This window comes from Xiphophorus maculatus, chromosome 6 (genome assembly GCF_002775205.1).
Source record: "Xiphophorus maculatus strain JP 163 A chromosome 6, X_maculatus-5.0-male, whole genome shotgun sequence".
Classification (NCBI taxonomy): Eukaryota; Metazoa; Chordata; class Actinopteri; order Cyprinodontiformes; family Poeciliidae; genus Xiphophorus; species Xiphophorus maculatus.
The window spans coordinates 26,042,640-26,058,702 of NC_036448.1; the positions used below are offsets into that span (position 1 = coordinate 26,042,640).

General features: G+C 37.3%; 1 protein-coding gene across 1 annotated transcript in view; it reads right to left on the reverse strand.

Annotated features, from left to right (window-relative positions):
* The window catches only part of LOC102225079 (neuropilin-1a-like), an 82,970-nt gene extending 79,988 nt beyond the window's left edge, over window positions 1–2,982 (reverse strand). The window contains exons 1-2 of the mRNA XM_023335050.1: window positions 2,330–2,982; window positions 1,111–1,285 (exon numbers count right to left, since the gene is read on the reverse strand). Of these exons, the coding sequence (XP_023190818.1) occupies window positions 1,111–1,285; window positions 2,330–2,417 (263 nt within the window). The 5' untranslated portion in view covers window positions 2,418–2,982. The remainder of the gene's footprint in view (window positions 1–1,110; window positions 1,286–2,329) is intronic.
* Window positions 2,983–16,063: the final 13,081 nt, after the last annotated feature.

Genomic DNA, 16,063 nt, shown 5'->3' on the forward strand with positions numbered 1-16,063 from the left:
ATTAAAAATCAGGATGATGTCTAACGGTGTTCCTCATGGATGTTTCTTTAGCCCCTAATTTATTTGATAATTTTATAAACAACTCTGGACTAAATACAAATTAATATCTCGTCCCAAAGTAATAAAATATGATGTGTTTTGTTTTCATTGTGACTACAGAAAGAGTAATTTAACATAAATACCTGCGATGATGATCACCTCAGCCTGTGATCTTGTTGGAAACTTGATGTCTATATCTTAAAAAATTATAGGTTTTTTCAATTTGTCTGGATTTTTGTGTTTATTCCCAGCAACAAGTTATGGCTTTCTCCTTCTTCAAACTTTTGCCATAAAGTGAAAGTCTGCCCTCGAGTAAAAGCCACTGAATGTTTGTGGTTCTGTTTACTATAAAATGTAATTAAATGGCTGCTTCCATAATTAGAAAACTTTAATTTGTATCTTTTTTGAAAGACAGTGAACTCTTAACTGAAAGATTTTTTTTAGCCTCATCAACCTCAAATCAAATCTGGAGCTGGAAAAACAAGTTTGTGCCATTTTTGTTTTGTGGTCGGAGGCCAGATAAATTCAGTTCATGGGCCACAAGTGGCCCACGGGCCCCACTTTGGACACCTCTTCTCATAGAAATAAAAGAAACATGCAGGAATAACATCTCTGTCATGTTGTTTGATAAAAAGTGGGTTATTTAAAAGGTTACATTTAACATCTTTAGTTCTGTTTTTACTTATTTGCAAGAATTTGTTAAGCAATGATCCTTTCACATTTCATTCACAAAATGACAAAAGAAAAATCCAGTTACTTTATCTGTGCAGACAGTTTTCAGGTAGTAAAATAAATCCACACAACAGATGAAAATCATCATCTTCGTTCCTGCAGGGAGAAAACTGAACTCCATCGACCAGAGCTGCAGCAAACGGCTTTCTGCTGCCGAACCTTCTTCCTTATCAAGAACGAAACCCATCAAACTCCATTTCCTCTGAGATCACCTCCGTCTGAGAGCAGAGCCTCTTCACCAACAGAGGGCAGAATTTGCCTCTGTATCCAGGCAGGATTGAGTGGAGAGAGAAAGTGAGGAAGAGTGAAGAGAGAGAGAGAGAGAGTCGGGGTTCTTACTTGCAGTCTCGGTCCTCCAGGTCAAAATGTGGGTTGAAGTTGATGAGGATTTTCTGCCCGGGCTCCGGTGCGGTTATGACCCACACGCAGAGCTGGGAGGGCGGGTAGGCGCCGGGGTAACCCGGGGAGGTCAGGTAGTTCGCCGAGTGGATCATGATCTCTCCGCCGCATCTATCTGCACCACAAAGGAAGGCGGGAAGTGATTACAAAGGATGTAAAAAATGACAGCAGAATCCAGAAAGAAAGTGGTGGTTTTATGGGTGATAGGGCTCTTCACTCAGGGCGCAGCTCTATCAGAGGGCGGCACCAGTACCACGTGACTTTTCTATTCAAGCCAATTTGTAGTGAGCTGCCTCCTGAGTGTAAACAGTCAGAAAACATGGCTGGACATGAAGAAGAATGCATGAATTAAAGGGCGGCTTCACTGTTTTTAAATGACAAAATCTGGAAATCTCTTTAAACCACAGTTTGAAATTTAAAAATACTTATTCTTTTCACATTTGGACCAAGTTTGATTAAAAGAAGCAGAAAAAACAACCTGGAGCGGGTGATGATTCTACTGTAGTTCTGGATAAATTAACAATTTAAATGATTAAATATGACATAATAACAGTTTTCTCCACTCTTTTTTCCGACCTTTAACATCTTGGACACAACCATCTGTCTCCATCCAACAGGCTGAATATTTCACATGCATGTAACTGAGAGGGCGCAGGAGGGGTCGCACAATGCGCCTTTTTCTTCCAAGAAAAAACGTTTTCCAACTTTCCTGCCGTGTATTTCAGAAGAAATGTGCGACACAAAGTGAAGCCGAGTCGCATCCGCGCCATAAGGTGTGATCGCGCTTTTCAAGGTGAGGAGCAGCAAAACGGGCGGCGCGATAAAATTAAATTTTCTCTGAGTGGTTTATGAAATTGCTTGTTGCCTGGAGATCATGCTTCAGCGGGTTTGGATGGAAATAAAACTAAATTATTTAGATATCTTTACCATTTTAAACCATTCTCACTTGATTATTAATTTGTTATTTCTTCACTTTTGTTTCATCCTACGCTTGTTTGTTTTTTGTTTTTTCCCCTCATCTGTGAATAAATTAAAAACAAATCGATTCTGGTTCCACTGCAGGAAAGCCAGGTGGGAGCCAACAATGCTGATAACAACATGCAATAAAATAAAATAAAATAAATACGGGTCAATAATAAATGATGTAATGTCAACCTACCAATGTAAGTGAACGGAGACACCGAGATGATTTGGGTGAAAAGGAACAATAGAAATCCACAGCGCATCCTTAGATTATGGCACCACATCGATAATAAGATAAACCAACCAAAAACAAGACCAAAGAAGAAGAGGAGAGAATCAGAAATAACGGATATTCTCTCAGAGTAAGGGATCTGGTGGTTGTAGAGTCCCCAGCATCCTGCGTTTCACAAGCAACAACTTGGCATCTCCTGGAAGAAAATAATCCAAACGCCAAAAAAAAAAAAAAAAAAAAAAAAAAACAAGAAGCAAAAACCAAAATCCAGGGGCAAAAAGTGGCACCGCTGCGCTCCCGATCTGACACCCGGCAGAAATGATTCACATACTTCCAAAAGGAGGAATAAAAATAAATAAATAACGCCACAAAAATCAGGGTTCAGCCGAAAAATACCCCGGAGCTCTCCTGCTGTGGACTCCGTGCGGTTCGAGTCCAGCTTCTCTCTCTGCTCGCAGCTGAACTGTCAGGAACACGCAGTCTGGTTGTGAGGAGGCAGAAACGGCGGAATTTCCACTCCCCCTAAAGATAATAATAAGAAAAATCCCTGCTCCGAGACAACAGCAACAAGCGACCGCTGCAGAGGAGGGCTGGAGCAAACTGACACCGGTGCGCCCTCTGTGCGCTCCCGACGCGCGTGTGCGGGGCTGGAGGAGGAAGAGGAGGAGGAGGAGGAGGTGGCTCACGCAAACTCATGATGGCATGCGGCTCCGTGACACAATCAGATGTGGACAGTAAGATTGAAGCAGATGAATTTGTTCCCGCTGAAAGGACACGCACGCCTGTTGTCACGATGATCACATTAAATGCTCGTTTAAATCCTTTTTAAATGTCACAAAAGTTGTTCTGAAAGAAGTCTATTATATTTTATGTTTTAAATGAACATGTTTTCGATGACAGCACTAGGACGGAGTCATGAGGCAATAAAAAAAAAAAAAATACGAGAATAGTCATACAATTCCGGGAATAAAGTCATAATACACGAATAAGTCTGAACATTTTGAGAATAAAGTATTACGAGAATAAAACAGGATAAAGTCGTAGGAAATAGTCATTATAAAAGTCGTAAAATTACCACAATAAAGTCTTAGGCTACAAGACTATGTCATGTATTACAGAATACAGTCATAAGGTTGCGTGAATAAAGTCAGAATAAAGTCATAATATTTTGACTTTATTATCGTACAAATTTATTCTCGAAATATTATAACTTTTTATTATCTTTTTTATTACTTTTATTGTCTTTTTATTACTTTTTATTATCTTTTTTATTACTTTTATTGTCTTTTTATTGTCTTAGTCTCTGTCGTAGACCTGCCATTTCGATCATTCGGCGATTTTTGGAAATGTGCTCACGAAATTTGTCACCAGTTTAGTTAAGCTGCTATTAGCTAGCATAGCAAGCAGTGAAACGGAAGTGCGCTCAAACACCGGAAGTGTGCTCCATATTTACTTCCGCGTTCGAAAATACGGTGGCTAACTTATTTTCAAGAGCTACTTTTAATGTGACATTTCCCATCCTCATGAGTCTTTAATTTGATCAATTTGTTTTATTTTTTGTAACACCTCCATTGTAAACAAATTTTACAAGCTAGCATTAGCGCAGAAGCACAGCAGCCACATAACCAGCTTAAACATAAACCCCAGTGGTGTTTATGTTTAAGCTGGTTTATATTGTACAGTGGACCCCTGCCTATTCTGAATCAGTATTCACTATGTTGTTGATTTTATGTGTAACATATAGAGAGAATACTAAAAACAGATAAAGCTGAGCTTCTGGCTTTTCTTCTTCTGTATGAAAGGTAGCATTTGCACCAACATTATTATTAAGCTAACAAAGTAAAAACTTAAAGTTTTTGTTAACTGAAATAAATAGAATCAGTAATTAATGGGAGAAAACGTAACTGTAACTATATAGTGTGTTTATAAAACAAAACATACTGTAATTATATACATAATATCCTTTGTTTTTGTGCTCATGATTCTCTTTATTAGGCTTTCGAACCGATGTGAAATTAATTTTTTCCCTCCACACAAGCAGTTTACATCAGCTGTCGGAAAATTACACTTGTCCACAAAATGGCGGCAGCAAAAATTGGGAGAAAACACCAGAGTCAGTTGGTTGTTCAACATAAACTGAATAAATCTTTGAAAATCTTTAATCGAGTATTCATTACCCAATCGATGTATAATCACAATACTTTGACCTTTTCAAATTCTGCTCCTAAATAATAAAACAAATAATAAACAAATAAAATCCACTTCTTCTTTTGGTTTACATACAAGTTAGGGTTATCCCTCCAGTACAGCCAGCTCTTACAAGAGCATAGAACAGCAAGATTTTAAAGAGCTAATTAACCAAAGGTTTCACAAGTTGAAGGATTGCTGTTAGTTTGCGTTTTATTGATTACTGTGTCAGTTATTTGACACAGTAAAATAATTACTGTGATTTGGTGTAATTTACTGTTGCCATCAACGTTGCTTTAATACTGGCAATTCTTATGGAATATAATAAAAGTCAGAATAGATTGACAAAAATTGTAATAACACTGTCCTGTTTACAAAATGATCTGACCTAAATATCACTGTATATGATCTAAAAACTAGTTTCCTTCCATTTACTACATAAAAGAGTTTCTCATCCACTTCCTGTGTGCCATTTTTTTCATCAGATTACTAAAAAGCAGCAGCGAATCCTGAAAAGGAGATTAGCGTTTTGTCATATTAGCTGACAAACTTCTGCAATCTGGGTCAAATCAAACCTCCCTTTTCCATTCATTTTTATCGTAGGTAATGCAAACGACTGCACGAACATAAAATAAGCAAAATGAAAGCCGTAAACAACGGCTGTATTTTTTATTCATGACCTCAGTCTGTCTAAAATCCCCTCTGCATGGTAAACACAAGACTTTAGCGCCTCTAATTAACAAAAGCTTCCTTGTTCAGCGCATCTTTAGTGCCAAATAAAGATAAAATTGTGACTATAAAACACTTTTTTAATCTTGTAAATTGTGATTTGGTGTAATTAATTTAAGCTAGGCTGGTCAACCTTCAAGTCTGTTTGCGTTTTGTGAATAAGAGCTGTTCACTTTCAGTTCGCCCGTTAATCTCTGCAACAGTTGCTCAGATTAAGGTCAACATCTCAGAGGATTTATACTTCTACAATGAAAGTAAAATAAAACTAGTAAATTACTTTCTAATTTAAACAGTAGCCAGCAGAAAAAAACACACACACACACACACACACACCAGTGCGTCTGAGTATTTTCAGCTCCGTAAGCTGGATATTTACCAAATAAAAGCAGTGAGAACAGGAGCAGAGATTTACCTTCAGGCCAGCAGCTGGGCTATAAAAATTTAACACTTAAAAAAACAAACACAGATGAGAAAACTCACTGTCACATTGAATACAGAAGCATAAAAATATCAGCACACTGCTGCTCCAAACACTGAAAATAAATAAAAATAAAGATGATAGATTCCTTTAAATATTTAAATTGAAATCACTGTACTTTAATCTTTAAATATATTAACAGTTACACCTCTTTTGGTAATAATTATGGCTTATAAACTACACTGAAATGAGATCAGCTGTAAAATGTTCCTTTTAAGATCTATTTTGACTGGTGAGATGATTTATATGCAACAATTGTATTTTAATGCAGCTTAATTTATGCAAACTGTTCTTCTTTTTACAAGAATATCTTAAGTACAGGGCTTACACATAATGAAAACCTAAAATTTAATTTGTTGGAAAATAAGACTTAGAAATAAACACTTTAACTCAGTGGTCCCCAAACTACGGCCCGCGGGCCAGATGCGGCCCGCCTCCACATTTGGTCCGGCCCCCTGAACAATACCAGAGTATTTTCATATATGTGCATTTTTATTTGATAAGTTGGACTTTTGCAATAAAATGTTCCTTAGTAATGAACTTTATTTATTATTAACTATTAGTTAGTAACTATTTTATACATGCATATAATTGACCCTATCCCTTTTTTTTATGTGGAGAACCCAGTGTTATTTGGTTATTATTTATTTCATAAATAGTGTTATTTCCTGACTTTTGTTCTCTAAAGAATCCAGAAAAGGTTATTTGATTGTGCTTTCTGAAAAACAATACATTTTTATGTTTAGCACTCTTACAATCGTCACACTTTTTCTGTTACAAACTGACCCCGGCCCCCCATCAGAGAAGGGACAAGTTATGTGGCCCTCCCAGGAGAAAGTTTGGGGACCCCTGCTTTAACTAAAGAAGTGTAACTTTTTGAATTGAACTACTGTAATAAAATGACCTTCTTTAACACTTTATTTTAGCATGTCTCCAATGGAGGTTATACAGCAATATGTGCACCACTGGTTTAATCAGACTGTCAGAAATGTCAATGTCAGATTTATTTATTTCTATATTTAAAAACAACAGCAGCAGCAGCTGACCAAAGCACTTCACAATTTACACCAACCATCATAACAAAAACAAAGACTAAAACAATAAAATAAAACATAAAGATGTTTAACAGCAAACAGAAAACAAGTTGAATAAATAAATCAAATAAAACAGCAACTCAAGCTGTATTGAAATCATCAAGTGTCTTATGGTACCAACAGCCTTAAGGTGTGTGGCGGCCATCTTGGATACTGAACTCAGCATCTGACTGTATTTAAAACAGGAAGTCCGAAAAACACACATTTATCCCTAAAACTTGCTTGATTCCCACCTTACCTCATTCCTTTTAAATGACACAACATGGCATCATGGTCTGATGCTGAACTGGGATAAAAATAGAGCAAAAAAGCAGCAAAAACTCAAAAAGGACAACTTTAAAGAGGCAATGTTATGCGTTTTCCAGGCACAAAGAGCCATTTAAAGCACAATTAAATAACAAAGACGTCTTGTTCTTAGGAAGGAAAATATAAGAAAATGAGAGATACGCCACATAAACTGAACCGGATAACCACAAAAAGAGAGAATTATGAAGTGGATGACTGGAGATGAAAGCAGCGTAAAGACCAACCAATGAGCCGCTGACTTTCCCTGGCATAGCAACTCGCTAACTATCCTCTCAAACAGTTTGTATTACAATCCGAAAATCCCAACAGACTTTAATGCTTCCGCTCCAATGTGATTCAGAATCCAGTATTGGTCCGCAGATTATTTTTCCACACAGTGGAAGATGATATAAAAACGGTTGGCAGCGACGCACGCCCCCCGATTCTGCCAAACATGACAGCGGAGCCATCAGTCACTAAGTCAGTGTTATTTCTGCAAAGCCAGAACAGAACTTCAGCTTTTCAAGACTGATTACTACTATTTGCCTTTCTGTTGACGGATCATACTTTTGTTATCGGCGTCTTGACATTTTCACATTTCATGCAAAGCACTTCCATTAATTCGCAGTCATTAAACAGCCTGATAAATTACTCTATGTTTACGATCATTAATCATCAGAAGTTTGTTTTGTTTGCTCTTCTTTTTTAGGTCAGAGTGGAAAATATTAGGCTGCAAACAGATGTTGAGTCAAATTCAGCGTCTCTGTTGTGAAAGATGTTTTTGATTTTAATGGGACTTCCCGGTTTAATTTACATACTTATTTGTGACTCAATAGGAAACATTTTCAGTCAGAAAACTGAATTTGATGACAGAATCAATTGGAAAAATGTGTGAATTTAAAAGACTTTTTCTTGAGGTGACAAGTTAATGAGTGCAACATCTCAGTTTTTACTCGGGATGAAACTGCAGAAAAACATTTTTATCACATCTGTTGGTGCCTGCAGTTGAGCTTCCATTACAAATGTTCGTAAAACTTTGTTATTCCGCGAATGTAAAAAAAAAACAAACTATTTTGCAATTGCGATGTTTCCATTAAATAAGAAACAATTAAAATTAAAGTTTGTTTATGTGATAAGTCAGTAAAAAACATGCGGCGACATGACCCTCCAACTACTTCCTGTTGTCTTCTTCGTGGTTTGCGCCAGTGGCAACATCCAGCTTAAAATATGGCCAAACAAAAAAAAACATCTTGTCATCTTATGTCCAAAACTTTTAAATCAATAAACAAGAGTTTTCGAAATTGCTGTTTCAATTAAAGGGGCAGTACAACGCATTTTCCAGGCACACAGTGCCATTTTATAACACAATTAAGTAACTATCTTACATTCAGTTTGTATAAAAATGCTACAAATATTAAATATGCCTTAAAATAAATTTAACTTTGTAATTTAATGACTGAAAATTGGGTCTATGTCTCTTTAAAAACTCCTGCTCTTTCTGAAATTCCTCCTCCTCCATTAACCCTTTAAAAACATTTTTACCAGCATTTCAGTGAGAAGTAGCTCCTATAATGAGCTCAGTAGTTCCACCAGGTGTTTGCTAATTGCTGCTGGCTAGTCTGAAGGAGCTGATTGAGGGAGGAGCTGCATCCTTGAAGGCGGAGCTAAGGCCACCTAGGCGTTTTGCACAGCTGAATGGTTGCCATGGAGACTAAAGGATTTCTCCAGGTATGTTTTTGATGAGGGAGCAACATTATTTAATGATGTAAAGTAAAAAAAAAAATGTCATAACACTGCCCCTTTAAGCAAATTTATATTTAAAATGTCAAATTGTTACATGGTGAAAGGAAACGCAGCTTGTGACTCGTCTTTTTCTCTTCTAACCAATATCATCTTCCTCCTAGATATACATATATGGAGAGCGCTCTCATGAAGTGCAGTAAAAAGCCACTTAAACATCCATAATATTCACAGCCTTTAAAAGGGCCGAATTAAATGAAAGTGGGAATTTGCAAAGAGGGCAGAGACGACGAGTGAGTGAACGCATGAAGGCTGGGAAGTGCTAGAAAAACTATTATGGATCCTCATGAGGCGTCAGCATGCAGAGGCGCCACACGCCCACACACCTGCAGGCGCATGCAGGTAACGTCTGTGGAATGATGGAGGAGGGACCGCCTTTCCACAGCGACACGGACAGACCTCAGTAATTACAGGACATGCAGACAGGGATCCATTCCCTGCTGAGGTGAGTTTACAGCAACAGCAAGCTTCTGAATCACTTTGTAATTTAATAAAATACACATTTTCTATCAATCTATGTTAACTTTGGCATTTTTCATAGATTCAGAACAACATGAATGTGTTTTTTCTGATAAGCTGCTGGTAACTAATTTACTTTAATTTGAAATCATATTGCTAAATTTTCAGCTGTTTGAGTAAACAAAACTCTCTACACCCAAATAACAGAGTTAAGTGCTTTAACGTGGGGGTATTATATATTTTCCAGGCACATAGTTCCATTTTATAGCTCATTCAAGTAACTGTTACTATGTCACTCTAAAAATGAGTGTAAAAGCACCACAAGACCAAAGAAAAACTTTAAAAGCTTCAGAAAGTGTCAAGAACTATTGACCAAAACCAAGTTGAAAGAAGAAAACTGGAGAAAACGACAGACTGCACTCTCAAGATGTCCGCTTTGTGCCTGATTCACATGTCAGGAGTTTAAAAATGTCGGGTGATTCTCAAAACCTGAGACTCTTACAAGGTATTTTAGGTGCAAACGTATTTGTGGATTGTAACTGAAAAGTTGAAGTGGCAGAGGAAAATACTACAGGTTTGTAACTATATATTTCCTTTTTCACAAATACAAAGCATCAGCTTCACCTTTTTGAATCCTTAAGACACAAATCGTGTTCTCTGAGTCGCACTTTAAGAAAAATGTTACATTTACCGTCTTTCCCAAAATTATCCAAACCAAATGGTGGCAAATAAAGAGTCACATGATCAACAAATGGATGTTACTACTGAAGGAAACGACAACGAAGACAACAGGAAGTGGAGGGAGAATGATGGTGCGATATGGTTTTTTTTAAGGATTTATCTTGTGAGCAAACTTATTTATGCGTGATTTTAAATGTGATTCTTATTTAATGGAAATACCCCATTAGCTAGATTGTGTTTTTTCTACATTAGCAGCATAGAAACTAAATTTGGCAAACATTTGTAATGGGAATGCAGCTAGCATCATGAAGTTTGATAAAAGTACATTTCAGTGCTTTTATTGGATCTGGAGCACCTGAACATCATAAAAACAAATCTGATATGTCAGGCTTTGTCCTACAATGTGCACCAGAAACAAAGAGATTTTACTTCCAAGACGGGAAATCTCATAAAACCTCTCGAGGTGAAACCGAAGTTCAGAGAAAACAAACATGGCTGACAAAAAGGAAGCAATGGTTATAGTTTGTGGACTATTTTTACCAAAGAAAAAACACAAAAAACAGTGTACCATGGTTGTTTTGTCTTCTGTTGTTTGGATTCTGCCTCCATGTTTTTGTCACTTTGCTTTCTGATTGGCTACACGTCACATTCATGTTGTTCATTTTCAACATGTTAAATATCCCTAATCATTCTTTCCACAAGAGGAATATCCGCTAAGATTATCCTCATAGACATCACAATAATCAGAGCGTCCTCAAGGGAATAATCAGAACGCAATTCAGCAGTGAAATCGTGTAAATCTCAGCTTTAAAGAATATTTCCTAAAGTTTCCAGACTTTTTTCCACCAAACGCTCGTGTGCAGACGCTTCTAAACATGCACACTTAATTCAACCCCAATCTGAACGGATATCTTCACACAACATGAGGTCACGACGCGGATAAGATCTCACCGCCTGGGACCGAAACAAATGGCCTTGTCTGGTTCACACAGCAGGAACAAGCTTCTATTTTCACCCTGTTTTAGAGCCACTGTCTGCATCTGCCTTGACCTCTTCAAAAGACCAAATGAAGGAACAACATGATCCATTCTGGCCAGAAAAACGCCTTGTTTGTCAGGATTCAGGCTGTGATGATTACTGCGAGTATGAAGGAGAGGATAGAAAAAGAGCAGCGGGTAAAGCTTGATCTGTTCTGCTGCTAGCTTGGCCCACGTCTTTTTTTTAATATGCCTGAAAACAATACATGACATGAGGTTCGCTTTATGTTATGAATTTTAAACGTTTGCCTCAAAACAAAACCGCAGGGATGACTCATCCACATGGTCTGTGAATACTTAGAGAAAAATCACATTTTCCCACCTTTTGAAATCCATTCAGCACTCTTTGCTGTGATTGTTTTGCTCCAGCTCAACAGCTGACTCGAGCTAATTTGTAATTGCAGATATTAGTTTAGCATAGGTGCATTTCATAAGAAAACTAGTGTCAAAGTTTTTAACAAAATTAATGCTCACATTAATGCTCACAGAAAACAATATAAAAAAAGATATTATTTGGCAGATTGCACACTGAATTAAATTGAAAACATATAATTGGAAATGAAGGTATTAAAATTAACATTTAAACCCCAAAATTTTGAAGTCTGAATATAAAACCAAGTAGAACGGCTGAAGTTAAAAATCTGAATATTACAAGAAATCTCATTCCAGTTATAATGTTGGATAGGATATTGCCTATAAAGAACATATTCATGTTTAGTTGTTTTAATCTTCTCACTTTAAATCCAAATAAGCTGTTCAACGTTTACACTCACAAGTGAAAATGGCTGCCAAGGAATGCACAATAAAACTGTAGATCTCTGAAAAGCATGAGTAGAGCCTTCTGCACAACCAGCAAGAATGCAGAAAGTTGTTTCTGGATGGTAAGTCAATAACAAAACACTTGTCCTTTCCAGCAGCCATTGTACAGCGGATAAAGCGGTAAAACTAGCTGACCAAACATGCTCAGCCTGGGTTGCTAGGCAACGGCGCAGTGCCTGTCAAATGTGACTCAACAACTGGGAAGTTTGTGAAATGCCTCAATTTCCGGACGCCACAAAACATTAACTTATTGGTGAAAAAGGGCAGGGTGTTTTTATTAGCAGCTTAGACCCAAAATGGAAGATCAAAAACATGCAAAAAGTAAAACTTGCAGAATAGGGCCCCTTTCTAAAACTTAAACAAAGAGATAAAACTGTAAAAACTAACATTTTCAAATGAGCAACGGCAATATTCAGGTGTAATACAGATTTTCCGCTTAAAAGAAGTCTTAAAAAGATTTACAATCACAAATACCATGAACAAAAAGAGGAAAAACGAAAACCATAAGACACCTTTTACTCTGTTATAATTTAAAGATTTATTGCTGACAAGGTCATCCACTGAAATGTTATTGCGAAGTACTAAAAATAATAAAATGGAAGCAATAAAGGACACTGCTGGCTCGTTTACGGAGAAGCACCGCAGTTTGCCACTGAAATGCAGCTGCTCACTGTGACATGTGGTAATTATTACCATGATTTGTGTACAAGCCTTTTGACCTGTGAGCTCAGGTGAAAATCTGTTATAAATATGAGCTCAAACTGGGGAAACTTCGGCTCCTACTTTCAATAAAACTATAAAACTCACAGCAGTTCAGAACTTTCTGTGAAATGTTCAAGGTTGCCGTATAAAATCAGATTTCTGTCAAGCCGATCCTCATTCGTTGTGAGTCACGTCTGAGTCAGAAACGGCTGAAAGTCGTACCTTTTGTGCCTGTGAGCAGGAACCGAGCTTCATTACTCAGTAAGTCTGAGCAGCAGTACAACAGTGAGTCAGTGTTGATCCCACAACGTCCAACCAGATGAATTAGGCAACAGTTTGACTGAATCTGATTAATTTCTTCAAGGTTCTGCATTTTAAAAGGTAAAGGCAACAATGTAAGTCATAAATACGTATATTAGATATGCTATAAATCATCACAAGCAACATCTTTACCTTGCTAGAACTGAGTTGGACCCCTTTTACCTTCATTTTTCTTGAGCCCTTATGGCATAGAGTCCACTCTTTAGAGCTCTTGAACCATTTTGACGTTTATTTTCACAACCAGCAGACAAATCTCCCATTCTAGCACATCCAACAGGATTTCTACTGGACTGAGATCTGGTGAAACCACTGGAGAGAAGTGGACTTAGACAGTTTGAGTTGGTTTGGCCTTCATCAAACATTGCTCTGTCATGTTGGGAGTCTGAGAATGGGAACACGGTGGTTATAGAAGGATGAACATGGACACAAATATGCCGTTTTCCCACTTTAGACTGAGTTCAGTTGGAGACCAAAATGTAACATTTGTTATATTTTCAGCTGCTGTGGTTCTCGTTCTCACTGCACTGTGAAAAATACAACCAAACCCTTCGGAAAACCTGTTCCCCTCCTCACCTGCGGGGGGCGCTGCACCAAGAACCACCGAAGCAAATGACACTAAAGCCTCTGAAAAAGACATCGTTCTTTCAAATTAGAAACAAAAATGGAGTGGCGCCAGATTTTAGCGGTTTAGCTTGTCATTGGTAAAAAACCACGATTCATTTCTCCCGCTAGAGTTCGACTCTCGTGTTTTGATTGTATTTACCCAGAATGCCCTGCACTGTAAGTCCACTTCCTGCTTATATGCATTCAAACCGCATCAGAGTTCACTTTCACCAAACCCAGACCAGTACATTTTTTATTGTAACGTAAACAGTCTTTATTATGGTCAAATAGACAAGAACATTTTGTATGTTTTTAAATTAACCAACTCAGTAGCACATTCCTTTGGACTGCTGTACACTACATGTTGAAATCTTGCCCTTGCTGCGCAGCCTTTTTATTCCTTACTTTGTTTTTACATATTTTATATTCTTTGTGTGATTCTTTTTACTTTGATTGCCTGTCACTTTGCTGCTGTTGCACTGAAATGTCCCCATTGTAGGACAATAAAGGATTTTTCTATTTTATCTGTTAAACCCCCACCTGCAGCTTGAAAAAGAGAAGGATATTTTTATTATATTATATTATGGACATTTTCAGCTAAAGACGTCTGATGAATCAGCTTTCACATGTGTAAATAAGGTTTTAAAATATATGGACACCAACACAAAATCAGTAGTTATAAAATAAAATAATAATTATACACGGTCTTAAGTGTATTTTGGCCCAAAAGCTACAAATAAAACCATTTGTTTTTCAGCTCAAACGTGTTCCTTTGTTTAGGTTGTATTGTTTTAACACAGTGTAAGTTATTTTAAATGATCTTTTCAAAGAGCTGGATTTACAACTTGTCTGTCATCCACTTGTGTTCTTCATGTTTGCCCAGAGCGATGTTTGCTTCGCTTAATTTTGGGGACAACTGTTCAGCATTTTCCACTTCCATGCTCTTGTGTTGGCACAGTCGTCAGCGGTTCAGCCTCGCTTGGCACCGAGAAACCACCGTGGGGAGGCTCTCGGTGCCGCTGCCAGAATCTGACACTTCCAGGCAATCCACTACTTTGTCAAGTATGAAGAGCTGCTCGTCAAAAAATGGAAAACTGAAACGTCCAACAGAATCCATGTCTGTGAGGAGGAGGAGGATGAATCCGGGTGGAGTTATATCACTACAGATTCACAAACATCAGTCTTAGAGTGTGTTCAAAAAATGCTTATATTGTATGTTATAAACCAAAACAGACTCTTAGTAGTGCATTTTAAATTAGTTCACTCCATACTTTGTACAGAGGAAACTGAGATTTGTTCATTTCAAACACCATTTCGTTCTCTTTTAGAGAATATCAGGTAAATATAGCAACATATTTATGCAGTATTTTTCTAAATGGAGCTATAATTAAGAAGAAATCTATTCTAGAAAAATACATTTTTTGTCCTCTCCTATTCATGCAAAAGTGAAGAATCTGCATTGTTTCTGGATGGTAACTCAACAAAAGACTTGTCTTTTCCAGCAGCCATTGTACAGCAAAACCAGTGCGGGGCAGAGTACACAAAAATTGCACTCAAGTGAGAGCAGCAGTACTTTAACATATTTTTAATCAAGTAAAAGTAAAAAGTAGCCATTCAGGAAATTACTGAAGAGTAAAAAGTATTTGGTAAAAAGTCGATTCAAGTACTGAGTAACTGGTCGATAATATAGTCAGACCAAATTATAAAGTTAAGTGAAAATGTGGGAATTTTAAGGACAAAATTGACAATAATTCATGTAAGTAATAAAAAACAAAACCAGGCAAAAGACATTTCAGTTTCTTTCAACAAAAGAACTTTTTAAATTTTAAACAAACTTTTGGTTAAAACACGTTTGTTCTTCATTCAGTTCATTAATGAATGATGAGCGGGTACAGAATCCAGAAATTTTACTCAAGACTAGCGATACTTTATAACAAAATTACATGAGTAAAAGAAAAAGTACAGCGCAGTAAAACTACTCCTAAAAGTACATTTACCTAAGTAAATGTAACTCGTTACTACCCAAGTTTGAGTAAAATCAGCAAAAAACCAGCTGACCAAACATGCTGGAGCTCTGATTGGGTTTCTAGGTAACGGTACCTGCTCATTTGTACATTCCGGAAGTTTCTGACATGGGTCATTTTCAAGACACCAAAAAATAGTAACTTTAAGCGCTTTGGCTGTTTTCAGAAGCAGTAGAAACACAAATTGAAGTATATACTGTATATACTTACATGTTTATATATGTAAGAAACGTGTAAAATGTCCTCTTCAAGTTAAGATGGCAAAACAACTGTGCCTAATGCAACTCAACAGTAAGTGGCAGATTTAACCAATTAGTAACACACTAACCAAGATGTATCTAACTTGGCACTTGGGAGCGGGTGGAAACGTGAGAGCGTCATGACCCAAAGGTCACAGAAAGTGTGGTCAGTGACCCGGAGTGAGAGGCAGGGAGCAACCAGACTGTGGTGATCGTGTTGTGCCAACAAACATTTGGGTT